Source organism: Cornus florida, unplaced genomic scaffold, assembly GCF_030987335.1.
Source record: "Cornus florida cultivar Cherokee Brave unplaced genomic scaffold, ASM3098733v1 CherokeeBrave_3.0.0_Hap2_Chr05, whole genome shotgun sequence".
NCBI lineage: Eukaryota > Viridiplantae > Streptophyta > Magnoliopsida > Cornales > Cornaceae > Cornus > Cornus florida.
Window position 1 is genome coordinate 70188851 of NW_026775575.1, and position 16507 is coordinate 70205357.

The 16507-nt window shown below is 34.6% G+C and overlaps 2 protein-coding genes across 2 annotated transcripts; one reads left to right on the forward strand and one right to left on the reverse strand.

The window, feature by feature from the left end:
• The first annotated feature begins 686 nt into the window (after nucleotides 1-686).
• Nucleotides 687-8236, forward strand: LOC132306783 (casein kinase 1-like protein 10). The gene is made up of 14 exons (XM_059804348.1): nucleotides 687-1456; nucleotides 1576-1616; nucleotides 2363-2432; nucleotides 3297-3445; nucleotides 3527-3622; nucleotides 4727-4797; nucleotides 5511-5572; nucleotides 5677-5740; nucleotides 5849-5933; nucleotides 6528-6654; nucleotides 6805-6878; nucleotides 6961-7024; nucleotides 7414-7520; nucleotides 7612-8236. Exons 1-14 carry the CDS (start codon nucleotides 1381-1383, stop codon nucleotides 7927-7929), a joined length of 1404 nt encoding a protein of 467 aa, XP_059660331.1. The 5' UTR covers nucleotides 687-1380; the 3' UTR covers nucleotides 7930-8236.
• A 1250-nt stretch (nucleotides 8237-9486) lies between these two features.
• On the reverse strand, nucleotides 9487-15927 carry LOC132306785 (vacuolar protein sorting-associated protein 2 homolog 3). Its single transcript, XM_059804349.1, has 11 exons — nucleotides 15708-15927; nucleotides 15423-15467; nucleotides 14411-14445; nucleotides 14282-14332; nucleotides 14077-14181; nucleotides 13899-13970; nucleotides 13581-13652; nucleotides 13404-13484; nucleotides 11065-11100; nucleotides 10921-10976; nucleotides 9487-9833 (listed from the first exon to the last, which is right to left on the reverse strand). The coding sequence occupies exons 1-11, from the start codon at nucleotides 15739-15741 to the stop codon at nucleotides 9782-9784; spliced, it is 639 nt and encodes a 212-aa protein (XP_059660332.1). The 5' UTR covers nucleotides 15742-15927; the 3' UTR covers nucleotides 9487-9781.
• Nucleotides 15928-16507: the final 580 nt, after the last annotated feature.

Below are 16507 nucleotides of genomic sequence, written 5' to 3' on the forward strand. Positions count from 1 at the left end.
ATGTTTCTATTTTTATTTTGGTAATTACCTTTTATTGTTACCGTAAGTAGTAATGGTAAAATTAAATATAGAAACAAAAAATAGGATGAGAATGATTTTGTGTAAAAAGGAAAGGATGAAGGTGAGTTTGAAAAATGACCATTAGATTTAATTTAACGATCTATATAAAAAGTGTGGATTAATTTTTTCACACATTGTTCTTCTTTATTGAAAATCTTTTAATTTTTTTCAATTAGTTTTTATAAAGTTGATTTATTTTGAATACTAATTAATATTCCAAAAATAAAAATAGGCTTTTTAAAGAAATGGACAAATACCACCTTAATTAGTTTTAAGTAATTGCCATTATACCTTAATTTTATAGTTTTAAGAAATTGCCATTATACCTTAATTTTAAGGCACGTGATAGATTCCGGATCTCTATTGCATACTAAGATATTTTTCTTTTTTAAAATAAAAGTGTAATTTTTTTAAATAAAAACTCTTTTAAGTTGAAAAACAATCAAAGGGGTTAAAATAACAATCCACTCATCGATTATATTGGCAAACTTTTTTTTTTTTGGTCTTCTCAAAAAGTTTTTTATTTATTTTTTTCTAAAAAATAAAAATAAAAAACACCAACAAATCACACGCACATATGATATAATTATAAAAAAGCGTTAAAACAGAAACAAACAAAACGCAAAAGCAAATCGCCACCACCTATTTTCCTTTTACCATCTGTCTCTCTCTCTAGCATATGCATAGCATCTTCTTCTTTTCCATACTTATTTAACCAATTCTCTCTCTCATCACGTAACTTTCCACAAACACAACAGATTGTTTTTTCACAACACTTTCGTCTTTATCTTTCTCAATCTTCGCTCGTTTGTCCCCCAATCATCATTGTTTGATACTTTTATTGCAATCAGTCCATATATATTTATATTTATATGTATAGGGCAGATATCAGTGTTTTCCTGATCAATGAGGTTCGACGATGCTTTGAATTTAGGGTTTTGATTGTGTTGTAAAAAGACGTAGCTATAAAAGGTGGTTTATGATTGTGAATAAAATATTTATGCTTGTTTTGGGGCGGCGTTTGGGAAGAGTTAGGTTGATTGAATCCTAATTTTTGTTTCTTGGGGTTATGATATTACATACACTGTGTAGTGCATATACTGTGATAGTTGACGGGTATCTTTGGAAATATAATTGAAGCCCCAAGAAAATTTTTTAATCGATTGGCGTGTTAGTTTGTCATATTTGATGGATTTTGATTTTTTGGGTTAATTATTTGCTGGATTTGGTTTTTGGACACTAATAAATGCTGAAATGAGTTGAAGTAGCTCGTCGCAGTAGATTTTCTGGTGGAAACTTTATTGAAGAAGTATTTTTATCATGGATCATGTTATTGGTGGGAAGTTTAAGCAGGGGAGGAAAATAGGGAGTGGGTCTTTTGGAGAGCTCTATTTAGGTTTGACCACGATTCTTTAGTCGCATTTCTTGGTTTATAAGATACTTATAAAATAAATTTGATATATATATATATATATATATATATATATATTTATGTAAATTTTTTTATTGATTCAGGTGTTAATGTACAAAGTGGAGAGGAAGTGGCTATCAAGATGGTATAGTGCTCTCCCTCATTGTTGAATAAATGATTTGAGATATTGATGTGGTTTACTGGTTTTTGAATTGAATGTTGTTCAACTTTGTTGAGTGTTTATATATATTTGGGTGATGTTGATTTTTTATGTGACCTGAACATTCTATACTTTATATGGCTGTGTTAAGTTATTATGCACGATGATTGTCCTTGATTGTTTCCAAAAAAAAAAAGGAAAGACAAAATTGATAGGATTTTCAATGCTTGCTTTTATACTTGCTTCCTTTTGTTACTATTGCATGTGTGTTTACTTTGATTTGGAAATCTCTTCAAGAAAATGATTCTATTCCGATCATGTAATACAAATCCAGCTATGTCTACTCATGGCATTTGCTTTATGACCTTTCAGGAAATTGATGCTATATATCAATATTCGAGTATGTAACCATATTTGCCTCCATGATGTTTGATTGACTTAAACCTTTCTTTTCATTATGTTAGTAGCATTGTTCCTCAATGGGGACCCTTAGTGACATAATAAATGGCACTTAAGGTTTTGACAGGGCTTCATATGTTATACCAATACCGTTGAAGCCTATGCCACTTGCATTTTCTTGAAAATGTTATATCATTCTTTCCTAGCTATGTCTTAATGGAAAAATAAGAAATGATGGATGCAGAACTAGGTTTTGTTTGTTTAGGCATTTATATATTGCAGTACTTCATATTACCGTTTGACCTTATTTTTCTTGTAACTGCAACCTCCAGGAATCTGTTAAGACCAAGCATCCTCAACTTTACTATGAGTCGAAAATTTATATGCTTCTCCAAGGGGGAAGTAAGTCTCTCTCTCTCTCTCTCTCTCATTCATATTATACTTTAGATTTAGGATAAGGTGGTGCACAAGTTGTAGTAGGGCAATTTTGACTGATAATAGGGTGGTCTTATCACAGTCAGCAATAAAGTTGCTACTGGGAGAGACTATGATGTGGGAACACTTTCTCAAAGTGTTTGCTTTGTCGGACTAAACTTCTCAAACAATCTGTCTTCAACTTTAATTTTATGTGTTCATAATACTTGATTGTATATCTTAAATCTACTCAAAATTTAATATATTTAATTTCCCGTAGGTGGGGAACCTGTCCTTCCCTTTCTTGTTTCTTCGATCTCTTTCAATTATATTTTCAACTAAAAGAAAGTCCAAGAAAAAAATACTGATGTCATCAAAAAGTCAAGTCACTTGTATTTTTTGACCAATATGTTGTGGCTGTAGTGCACTTCATTTCGTGCTAAGTTGGAGCTGATGCTTTGCTCATTCTGAACAAATCAGTGATTTGGCCGGCCAGGTCAACGGGGAATACAAAATGATACATGCACAAGGGCTGTATTAGGAGGGGTTGTGGCTGTTAGGAATGCAGATAGGAGCACATCAATAGACTTGTGTGTGATCTTCATTCCCCGTTTTAGAAGTCAGAAAGAAGGCTTGGGCTTAGTAGGCTCGAGAACAGTTTAGGACCAACAAATGAATTCGTCATTAAGTATGAATGGTCAAGTGACTAAATGAACGAGTCCAAGGAGGAGTTATGAACAGGAACAAGAGAAAGTGGATGGTTCTTCCATTAATTACAACAAACCACTTCTTTTGCATTACGAATCTCCTAGTAGATCTGGGCTTAAATCAATTTGATTTTCTTTGATGAAGCGGGAATTCCCAATCTCAAATGGTTTGGAGCTGAGGGCGAGTACAATGTCATGGTTATTGATCTTCTTGGACCAAGCCTGGAAGACTTATTCAACTATTGCAATAGGAAGCTCACATTAAAAACAGTATTAATGCTTGCAGATCAATTAGTAAGTATTTTGGACTACTCTCAATCAATGAATGTACCTTGAGCATCCATCCGAGTAATGATCCTATTGTTATCTTTTCAGATTAACAGGGTTGAATACATGCACTCGAGAGGTTTTCTTCACCGTGATATAAAGCCTGACAACTTTTTGATGGGCCTAGGACGCAAAGCTAATCAGGTAATTGTTCCATGTTGTGCTGTACTGAATGTAGCAATTTGTATTACATGTACTTGCTTGATGATTATCAAGTATTGATTTTTATATTAGGCAAAATGAGGAAAATAAAGAACCCTGAACTTTTACCTTTTTGCAAATAACTCCTTTACACTATTATTTTGGGCACAAAACCCCTTGAAGTTCATCAAAAAATTGTAAATAACTGCTTGCCGTCACCGTTCTGTTAAAAAAGAATCAAAATTGGGTCACATGCACTTCACATGGCGGACAAATTTATTGGTGTGTGTGCATGTGTGTGGTTTTGCTAGGTCACATTGCCTCATGTGTGGTAGCATTTGGAAGTTTGCTGCATCACATTGTCGCTATGTGTGGTAGCATTTGGAAGTTTGCTGTGTGACATGATTTACAGTGAATAATTTGAAGTAAAGCCTTTAAATTGGTTACGGGATGAGAACTCTTTTACATTCATGCGTGTATATATATGTATGGACATAAAAGCTGTTTCCTTTGTCTAGTTCAACAGTTAAACGAATGAACATCATTTTCATTGGTGTGAGTTCTAGCCTCACTGCAGCGACTTTGTAAAATATTTGGGTCTTTGCAGAGCTATGTTACTTGGACTCCTCAAAAGTAGTGAAGTACCCGTGTCAGACACATATTGCTCGGACATGGGTATGGATATGTGTCCGACACTTTTGGTTGGACATGTACTTAAAAAGCATATTCAATCATTCAATTATGTTATATTATTACTTTAAAATGAGTTAAATGCCTATATTGAACATTATATTAGGTAAATACATTACTTTACTCTAGAAAATAAAATAAAATAATTAATAAAATGAATATTTAGCCGTGTCCATGTGTCCTTCTGTTTGGAGATTTGACCCTTCCGACACATGGATACATACTCGTGTCCAACACACGTACCTGAGTCCATGTAACATAGTTGCAGAGTTCTCCCTCCCCAAGATCATGTTGTGGTGGGATCTAAACTGGTTAATGTTCCTGTATATATAGACATATATAAAACATAGTTGCATGATTTTATGGATAAGAGATTGTTGAAATGTGATTTTCAACGCTTCTAATTCTTTATTACAGGTATACGCCATCGACTTTGGTCTTGCAAAGAAATATAGGGATCTTCAAACCCATAAGCACATACCTTACAGGTAACTACACTGTATTACCTTGCAAGCTACAGTTGCAATTTAATCTGTTCAGTATATCTTAAAGCTCATTTTTATCTTGTGGAAATACTTGTCAAAATGGTAAATGTAGCTAGTTTGGCATTTTCCTCTAGCACAGGTCATTTTGTCATTATTTACCAAATTGGCATTGTATATTGACAGGCTGCTCTCCAATACCTTACTTATTTATTGCTTCTAAATTAAATATTCTCGTGGAATGCAGAGCCTAACAACCCATATTAAATATTCTAAAAAACTCATATCCTAAGTTATTATGATTAATTAAAATATAGCTGCAAGAGTGCTAAATCTGGGAGTAGAATATTGGATTTCTGATGGAGGCTTCACCTATTTTGTTGTCGTCTTAACCCTATCTTCAAAGGGGCTCTAAGTTGTGAAGTTAGAGATATATTAGGCATCATAACATCATATCATACTCAACCTCTTTTTCACTTTAAATTATTTTTATTTTTATTCTTTTTGGTGCCAAGGGGAACTGGGAAATGTTATTTAAATTCTGAATTTGATATCAGCCTGATGTTTATCGTACCCATAGGTAGCTGGGACTGCCTACAAGAGTCCTTTAACCCAATACTTCATTTTTTATTTATTTTTTATTTTTTATTTTTATTTTTCTTGACAGTGTTAGCCTTTGATATTTTTTCTGTGGAACTTATCAATTTTTTTCTTGGTAGAGAAAACAAGAATCTCACAGGCACAGCTCGCTATGCTAGTGTTAACACACATGCCGGAGTTGGTGAGTGCCATGTCATTGTATGTGACCAGCATAATGGAAAATAGCCTCGATTCAGATCCATGACATGTTATGTTCTGTCTAATGGTGTCTTATTTTGCTGGCAGAACAAAGCAGAAGGGATGATCTGGAATCACTTGGTTACGTGCTTGTGTATTTCCTAAGAGGAAGGTTGAATATTCCTCAGTTGATTTAGGCATTTTCTACATTATGATAGATCTTAAATGCAACATTACTTTTGCATGTCCTAATTAACTGCACATGGTTTCTTTGTGCTAGTCTTCCCTGGCAGGGGTTGAAAGCTGGCACCAAAAAGCAGAAATACGATAAGATCAGCGAAAAGAAGATGCTGACTCCAATAGAGGTATTCTTCCAGCCGCTTCCATGGCTGCATCACTGCCTTTCATGATAAGGCATAACATTTTATGCCTTTCCATGAGTATATATCATATAGGAATCTAGGTTGAAATGGTAGATCTAAGGTTGATGCTCTGACCTGGTTGTGGTAGTCATTTATCCCAATTTATAGGTTTGCCTGAACTTGCCATGTTGACCCATAGGGCGGCTTTTGGGCTTTAGAGCTATTTAGCATTTGGACTGGTTTTGGACTCGTTGAAATTCAAGCTTGTTGCAGTCCGGTCTAATGATTCTTGATTAATGATAAGATTTTGGCTTACCTTCTCAAAATATTGAGTAATACATAATAAATATGCTTAAATCTGACATTTACTACTACTTATTTAAAGATTTCCTTATGTGGCGGGATCCAAGTTCAACTAATTATTCTTTAGGCCTGATCCTGGACTGCTACATATTGGCCTGAGTTTGGGCTTATTCCAGCTTGGGCTTGGACAACTCCCGGATTCAATGGCTGGCTAAACTCAATTTATTGATTACATTGCTATAGTTGTAATATAGCAAAATGTGGGTTTGCTTGAAATGCAATTACTTTAAACAGGTGCTTTGCAAATCGTATCCGTCAGAGTTCGTATCATACTTCCACTATTGTCGATCATTACGATTTGAAGACAAACCAGATTATTCATATCTGAAACGGCTTTTCCGAGATTTGTTTATTCGTGAAGGTAACTGAAGAACACAATTGTTCTTTATTTGGCATATAAGTTTTATGTTCTAATTTGTTATGCTCCAAAGTTTTGTTTTTTTTTACTTTCTTGAGTAACTCAGAGTGAACACGATTATATTTTCTACATTTGGCATTGTTACTACTGCAGGTTATCAGTTTGACTATATATTTGATTGGACTATATTGAAGTATCCTCAGATTGGTGCCAGTTCTAAGGGACGGGTCAGTGCTTGTAACTACTTTTTTTCTCGTGTATTTCTGTTCTGCTGACAATGTTATTTATCTCTGTTCACCTTTTTTGTAGAATCCCAGTGGGAACGCAGGTTTAGAGGCAGGACCATCTGCAGAGAGACCAGAAAGGACCTCAGGTATTTGCTATTTACATACCTAGATATGTTAGAGGTGCCATATCTGAGTACTGGTTACTGATTTGTAAGTGCAGAAGTTTAGAAGATAGTAATTGCTTTGTCCTTTCAATTGCTTGGTATAGTCTACTTGCTGAAATTAAAAGAATTCGTGTTCTGGGCTTTGGTTATGGGTTAGGAGGCAGCGATCTTTCCTCTAACTCAAACCAACATTGACAGATCGTTTATTATGACAGCTTTTTAGGGCACTTGATTTCTGGTGGAAATTTTTTACAATTTGTCTCTACTTATTTGGTGAATGAATTTTTGGTGATTTTTCTTTTTTTACAAATTGTCTCTACTTCTGGTGAATTCAGCATTGAATGATCCTGTATTTTAATTGTTTAATCCAGTGGGGCAAGAGATTCGAGAGAAATTCTCGGGTGCTGTTGAAGTATTTTCAAGAAGAAATCACTCCAGACAAAGGACTTCAGAGGATGTACCTTCATCCAAGGACGTGGTATTATATATTTTTGAAGATAAATTATGCATTGGTTTTATTGAATTTGTACTGTAACGTATTGTATAATGACTCTTGCTCATATCAACAGCAACCTAATTCAGAAAAGAGCCGAATTTCTCGAAATGGAAGCTCCTCAAAAAGATTTGTCATCTCAGGCAGCAGACCAGGATCTGGTGAGCCCATTGAGGGGCGTTCAAGACTTGTCGTCTCAGGCAGCAGACCGGGATCTGGTGAACCCATTGAGGGGCGCTCAAGCCGATTACTCTCAAGCAGTGGCCGCTTGTCTACTGCACAAAGAACCCAACCTGGAGTTGAGGCCAAATCATCTTTTACTCGTACTGCACTCACAAAGGGCACAAGAGATGATCCTCTTCGCAGCTTCGATCTCCTCACTCTGAGGAAGTAAAGGGGCCTGGATCTGCCTGGTAAAAATATATTACTCGTCACGTGGAAAAATAGTCTGTTTTGTGAAGAAAGTGTTATCGAAACCACTTCTCTTGCACCACAGCTAAAGGGTCCAATGACCTTTTGACAAGTATATTTCTCGTCTCCTTGTTCAGAGGTTGTGGCAATTGTAATGTATTTTAGACTCAGCCAAAGAAGATAAGTCTTATGTTCGGAATTTTCATGTGTGTATGAGATCTAGGTACTTGTAATGAATGCTGTTGGACTATGTATTATATACTATAAAGGGTGACCAATGTTTTCTGTTCTGATTTGGGGTACTACAGTACACTCCCATTTCTTCAACGTAACAAGCATTACATTTGGAGCTTATTTAGATACTTCAATTTTCTAGATATTTGGAGTAAGACAGATCTCTTCTGCTTTAGACGCTGCATTCTATAGTCAAGGCCTTGTTTGGTTTGCATGGTTTGCAACTGTGAGAACAATTTTTTGTTCTCAAAAAACAGAAAATAGAAAATTGTACAAAAAATTCTGTTTGGTTCAGTTTTCTGAAAACTCGTTATAAAAAGACCTGTTTTTAAAATGAGTTCTTGAAAACTATTTTAGAGTTAACAAATCAAGCAAACCATGACTTTTCTTAGCATCCGTGGTGGTGAATTTCTGAAATAGTTGCATTTTGGTGAAGGAATGCTATGAAAAGGCAACCTCTCAGTTTTACTATTTGAATCCGTGCCACTATTTTCACCGACAGTTTTTCGTTTAAGATATGTATTCCCCACATTTAGTGTTACCTTTGTTAATCAATTCACCATCAGCAATTATCTACCCTAGAGCCCACCCCCACCCCCCCACCCTTTTTTTTTTTCTTTTTTCTTTTTTTTTTTTTCTCAGAATTTGGTTTATCCCAATAAGAATCGCACCCTAAATCTAATGCTTTATGAGACATCAATGCCAGGTGTCTTACCACTTGAGACCCTAGAGCATATTTTCCACACTAATGCCCATATGGCCACCGACAGTTTTTCGTTTAAGATATGCATTCCCCACATTTAGTGCTAGCTTTGTGAATCAATTCACCATCAGCAATTACCTACCCTAGAGCCCCTTTTTTTTCTTAGAATTTGGTTGAGCCCAAAAGGAGTCGAACCCAAAATCTAATGCTACATGAGACATCAATGTCAGGTGTCTTACCACTTGAGACCCTAGAGCCTAACAATAGTTATTTCAAGCCACAGGTTGTTTCCTGCTGTCACGCATCCCATTTCTTCCGATTATTAGCTGTTACTATATCGGAGAACTCTGGCCGTATGAGACTCGAGCCCTCGATTGAGGGATAAGCCCCTCACCTCAATCATCAACCGTTATCCTGACCTCTCATTTTTGAAGGCAAGGCCTCACTTTGATGAGAAAAGGCTGTCCGCGGCTACGCAAAGGGCAGGCACTGCCTTGTAATGCCCCTTGGGAGATGATACAGCTACAGCACATAACGAACAAGAAGATGTAGTGCATATATATATATATATATATATATATATATATACACACAGAGAGAGAGAGACGAAAAACAAGTCTTCCAAGATGTTCATATCATGCTCCACTGACTCGAAAACTATAAACTAGTAAGTAGCACAAAGATGAACAATATAGATGTATTAGAGAACAATACATAGATTAAGCGCGTTGAATGTAATGGTCTGGAGATATGAAAAACCAGACACCCTTAAATGGGCAACTGCATGACAGAGATGAAGAAAATATGTACAATGTACACCCTCGAACACAGATATTAAATGTAAATAGGAACTTTAATAAACAACTTGGGAAGCAAGCTCAGTTTCCCAATCTCCAATTCATGGATTCCTGAGCGCTGCCAGCCTCTTCTCCAGCTCATCAATGCCCGAACTGCAGGCACAGTAAAATTATATGGTCGAACAGGAAACAAAAGGAAAACAATAAAAATGGAAAAATGCATATTAGATTGTTGATGAAATTAAATAATAAAAAATGTAACACTTATAATAACAGCATGAATGATCGAAATATTATACTCCTAAAAACATGTACATTGTACAAACTTCCCACAAGCCCAATTATGTATATTGGGGAAATATCAAAGCTTCAAGATTTTCTCATTATTTGTGTGTTCATACAGTGAACTTATTAGAGAAATATCAAAGCTTCCTAATCATGAAAAAATTCCTTTAATCATGAAATACGAATAAAAATGAATGCTGTTAAAGATTGATTTTCTTAGTTTCAATTCATTTCCTTTTCAGAAATAGAATTTAGACACCAAGTAACATTCAATGATTCTGAAGCTCAGACCTACTGGGCTTTAACTTTGAATCATAGCATTTTGAGATACTATAAGCATTAATGGTTTTTGCAGTGGCCTAGACAAGATGTCAGGTTGCAGGTTAGTACCAAAACTCGAGTTATGTTTTTAACACTAGTCAGCCTAAGCTTTTACGTTTGCATCGAGAATGACCCCTACCACAGCATTGTAAATCTAATGACACATAAAATAACTTCAACACGCCATTTCAATAAAAAATGGCCAACCCATGCAATTTTCAATCAGCTTTAATTCTTGGACTATTCAATCTAACAGTGACCCAGCAAATGATGATAATTCAGCATCATTAATCAGCTTTTAGCTTTTAACTTCTTCGATTATATAAAATCTAAGATAGCAGCAATTCCATCACCATGTTTCATACACGCTCATACTAGTAAACAAACACCCTCACAGTCCAGGGCTTTGATTTTTACCCAATAATGTACCTTACTTCTGAATAAGCATTTTAATTCATGTATTGCAAATTTGCAATATGATTCAGTAACCGTAGTTGTAAATGTTCTTGCCACTAACTTGTCTTCTAAAATTATTTAAAATCTTCCTGTGGTATTTTCATTAAAACTACTGAAAAGTCAGATCAGTTGGAGGGTTGGGGAGGAGAGATGAAATAATGCAGGCAACTTGAGATACCTGCTAACATCCTCGGTCTTCTTCCCAGCAATTTTTCCTTTGGGAGCCGCTGACAACTGCCAAGAGTTCAAGATCTTATTAAAAACTAGAAAGATAACGTTAGCTGATAAAACAGACTACAAAAGTATTGCAGCAAATGCTGACCTGTGAAGCTACATCAACACCAATTTCATCCAGCACCTGCCAAGGAAAGAAAAAGAAGAAAAATAAACAAGTAGATTTATTGGATAAAAAATACCACATACAATAACACGATCAAGTATGCCTGGTGACAGGCCGATTCCATTCCAACAGGGAAGACAAAGATTTTTGGTTCCTTGCTTTTAAACCCAACAGTCAGATAACTTCTGTAATGGGTTATACCTTTAAACTTCCTCATCTAGAAATGTATGAACGTTTGGGAAACACAGATACCCTTCCATAATCCTTCTAGTTTTAACACCATACTTCTCAAATTTTCAAATGGCTATATGCATTCTCAACTCCACGCCTTTTCAGCTACATTAATGATGTTTTGTCATTTTGTTTTATCTAGAGTCATAGCCTCAATGAAACACATGCTATCTTGTGTTGCATGGACTCTTCAAAAGTACTGAAGTACCCGTGTTAGACACGTATTGCTCAGACAAGGGTATGGGATATGTGTCGGACACTTTTGGTTGGACACGTACTTAAAAAGCATATCCAATCATTCAATTTCATTATATTATATATATATTTTTGATAAGTAATTTCATTATATTATTACTTTAAAATGAGTTAAATGCCTACAATGAACGCTACGTTACATAAAAAAAATTACTTTACTCTAGAAAATAAAATAAAATCATTAAATAAAATGAGTATTTAGCAGTGTCCTGTTTGGAGATTTGACACGTTCGACGTATGGATACATATCCATACCCAACACACGTATCCAAATCCATGTAACATAGTTACATAGATGCTATCATATATTTCCTAACTTACTGTAAATCAATAGGACTTAGGTTAACATATTTCATGGATCATAACTAGGGTCTGATATTTTTGTTTTATTATTAGTTTAGTTAGAATTTTTTAACTTAGTTAGTATCGAGTTATTTACTTCTTGGTCATCATCAAAGATGGAATTCTAGCTCCGTTTAGCTTATGCTCCGTTTGATTGGAGGGATGGAAAAATAGATGGAAAGGAGAGGGGGTAGGGAAGACGTCTTCCTCACTTTTTGTTTGGTTAAATGGAAGGGACAGACTGGATAGTAGAAAGGATGGATGAGGTGACACATTTTTTTTTGTTTGGAAGAAAGGGAATGAGAGTTTTTATACGTATTTTTTTTACCAATATACCCTTATTACACATGTGAGAGAATTTCAGTAGGGTTTAACAAGTGGTTTTGTAAGTAAATAAAGGTTAAAATTGGTATTACATATTTGTAGGGTAAATTTTCTTTCTTTCCCTCCCATCTTCCACCACATTTTGGACAGGAAAAAAAAACTTTCCAAAAACATGGGCATAGAGATACACCATCATTGTACAAATTCTAATGGAAACAGAATATACATAGAGATACACAAGTCAGAGAAATTAGCAGCATATTTAGAGAACATTCGTATACATTTTTCTTCTTTTAGCATTCATTAATTTTATTAGATTGATGAGTGTTCTATTAGTGTGTTGACATCAAAACTGTTGTGGGGCCGATTTTAAGAATTCAACACTAACAAACAATCAGTCAACTGAGATTGGAGTGGACAACTAGTCTATAGTCTAGCTATTATACTGTAATTGCTATTGAAGGAGCAGATTCATAAGAAACGAAGTCTATTAACAGAGCGGACTATGTGCTGTGCCTGGGGACTATGTGTGAGTTTGGTGAATTAGTCCGTCTCACGAGGTAACGAGGGATTCTGGGGTATGTGAACTTTAAGTTAGTGTAATATCTCTTTCTGATAGTGGATTTTTTAATTGATTGGACTAGGTCATGTGGTTTTTCCTGTTTGGGTTTACCACGTAAAAATTTTGGTGTCCATTGTTCATGTTTTATACCTTTAATTTACGTTTGATTGAATGGTTGTCATGTTTAGCATGATGAGTTGATTGGTATTTAATGTTTAGTTTTAATTTAAATTCGAATATTTGAGAAATAAAAATTAATTAAAACTACCACCCAGAAAATTTTACATCCCCCATCTTAAGGTTCCCGTCCTTACCCATTCACTTACTATCTCAATCTATATTAGTTTTGGTCTTCCCCTTGCCTTAGCATTATCTTCAATATAAACGACCTCACTCTTCCTTACTGGTATAGTTATTGCACGTCACTGCGCATGGCCAAAGCATCTTAACCTATTTTCTCTTTTTGGTGCAACTTCAATCGTCTCACCGATGCACTCGTTCCTAATATTATCCTTTCTTATCTTACCAAACATCTATCTCAACTACACAAAACATCTACCTCCTCAGAGAATTTTCACTGAAAAAAATTATAGTTCGAACAATATACCTGATTTGTCAATTCTTCAGTTTCCTCCTCAGCCTCATCATTATCCAAAGAATCATCTATGGCGTCTGACATCATCTCGGTCTGCATTTTTCAGTGCTAGCAAACTGAGTTCCACAACCATAGAATCCAAGAAGCAAGCATGATTTTATATATACGAAGGAAAATGCAGAAGCTTACGCTCATATCCATTTGTGCTGATTGCTTTTGGAATTCTCTTATCACCATTGCCTGCTTTGCAGGGTCCATTTGCTGCAAATGGAAGGGCAATTACCATAAAAACTAGGACAAAAAATATAAATGAACTACAATTTCATGTTTCATTTTATACGGTGATCGACTAAATCACAAGATAAGAAAGATTGAAACATCATGCCAATCCTCCTTTCAAGGTAACACTTGTGCATAAAGTTCAATCTGGTAATAGAAAATTTTATTATATAATTCTATACGTTCAAAATAAATGGAAAAGGAATTATTCAGATCTTACTATCTTACCTTATTCATAGAACCCATCACCTTACTGGCACCTGTCAGGCCAACAGCAACTGAAGATTGGGCAGACATTGCCTGCAAAAGTGAATAAACCTCGCTCAGAGAACCATGCAAAAATGAACTAGAGCAAGTAAACTAGAATAAATTTGAAAAAAGAAAGAGAGGGTTTTTAACAATTCACCTGTGTGTGAGTTGCTATACCTCTCATTTGAGCTCGACTACCTTGTAATTTTGCTATTTGTTGTCTAAGTCTGATTAGCTGACGCGCTAAAATTTTAGTTGCTGCCTTCAGATATGAAAAGAAACAAAGATAAGAAAGCAAAACAATTACCTCAGAGAACCATGCAATGCAAACAATTTACGAATCTAGGAAAAAAATAAATTACCTCATTTCCTGTTTTGGCAGTTCTCTTTATCTCAGCAACAAGCTTCTTTTCCTGTCTCAATAATAAAACATATTAGATCCAACGCCAAAAACTAAAAACAGGAGCAAAATCTTGAAGCTCTTCACATACTTCTACTTGCAATGCAGTGATTTCCCTCTCGACACCTGAATCAAGGTAAGAGTCCAGAAAATATAATTTATATGAGAATTAGAACTGTCCCAGCATAAAAGTGCTAGCATACTAATATGAAACAAGATAGATTATCACAGAATGTGAGCACGGGTTATACGTCATTACTTGTATTGATCTCTTATTTCTTCAACCCATGAGATACTAATGAAATAAACAAAATTTATAAGGAATGTAAAACAACAGCCACATAATTCCATCAAATTAGTCTTGCACTCTTGTTTTACCATGCATGATGACTTGCTGATTTCTGATAACTTGTTGTATAAAAAGCATCTTAGTAACCTTGGTTTACTATTGGAAGCAAATATCGGGGTTGCATTGGAATATATTCTGACGCACCATTAACGTGAAATCCCCCTCCATCCCTCTTCCCACCAGTAACAAAATAAGGACTTTTTTTAATGACGATAAAATATATTTTTTTCTTGGATTCAATTCGTTCTCAAATTGAATTGTTAGATACTCTTTCTTTAATTTATTGAATTTTTTTCAAGAAATTTAATGTTTATTGAACTTATTTCTGATCGTATAATTGCTTTGTTGTGTGCGAATTTTGCAATAAGTTACACGATACAGTTACATTTCGCCCGTCTATTTCAATAAGTTCCTCACTTGAAAATCCCCCACACAAATGCACGAAAGTTCAACATAATTTCATATACAAAATTATAAAATCCTGTCCATGGCACTCAATAAATCTAAAAGCTCCGCAATTCAGCTACGGAAAAGACAATGACTACTCTTACATCAACTTATAAATGCACATCAATAAATAAATATAATATAGCGTCCTTAACATAAATTTAATAAAACCTTCAAGTTTCTCAAAGACAATAACATTCACAAATTCACAATCAACATTAAGCAATGTAGTTAGTTAATTAAAACCTTCAAATTTTAATCAGTAAAATAGTGAGAATAATAATAACAACAACAACAATTAGAGTACCTCTGGTGGCATTAGCCATTTCTTTCTTACTCTGTCGAAGAGCTTCTGTAATCAGACAGAAGAAGATTACAATTCAGTTAAAAATTAAGCAGAGTTTGTGATTCCGTTTACAAACAAGTCAACGCATACCCAAAATTAATAAGAAATTTTAATTGATCGATAGAGCAGGAATCGGAATTGAGCAATCAGAATTATATGAACAATACAGATCGGAATTTCGATGTGAATTATACACCAAGAGTTGATCAAAAAACCCATGTTGAAGAAGAAATCTAGGGCACGAACCTTTGGCAGTCGGCTTTTTAGCGAATATGTTCATCTTGTTTGATCGGATAGCGCTATGCAGACGATGTATATTTCGTGAATATATTGAGAGCTTGACAATTATATACGTGTATATGTATGTATATGAGTTATATATATATATATATATATAGAGAGAGAGAGAGAGAGAGAGAGAGATAGGAGAGGGAGCTTCCGCGAAAGTTAAATGAAAGTATCCCTCTACATCAAAAGTCTTTCTCCGGAGACCTGATGTATTTTTTATTTTTTCATTTCTTCATTTTTTTTTACGTTGATCAAAGGCTTCTAATTGTTTGGAAAATATATATTATATATAGGAGGGTTATAATTTTTTTTCCCTCTGAAATTTATAATAGGGTTATAATTTATTCACTCAATTTCATATTATAATCTACGGTAAAATGCAAAAAAAAAATTCCTGTATTTTTTCATTTTTGTATTAAATTCTCTTGAAATTTAATTTTTGTTCAAAACCCACTAATACTATTCCAAAAATATGCAAATACCTTCTGCCATTTATCACAACTAAAAATTGACATTTTGAACCTAAAATCTCTATAATACCCTTCTTTAATATTGAACCTAAAATCTCTATAATACCCTTCTTTAATATTGAACCTAAAATCTCTATAATACCCTTCTTTATTGATCCATGAATCAATTCATAATGTAAATGAATTATCATATATTGTCCCAAATTTTCAACATGGACACTTATTTTGGGATGGAAGGGTATATGATAACTCACACCTATTTTGGAACGGAAGGAGTATAATAGCATA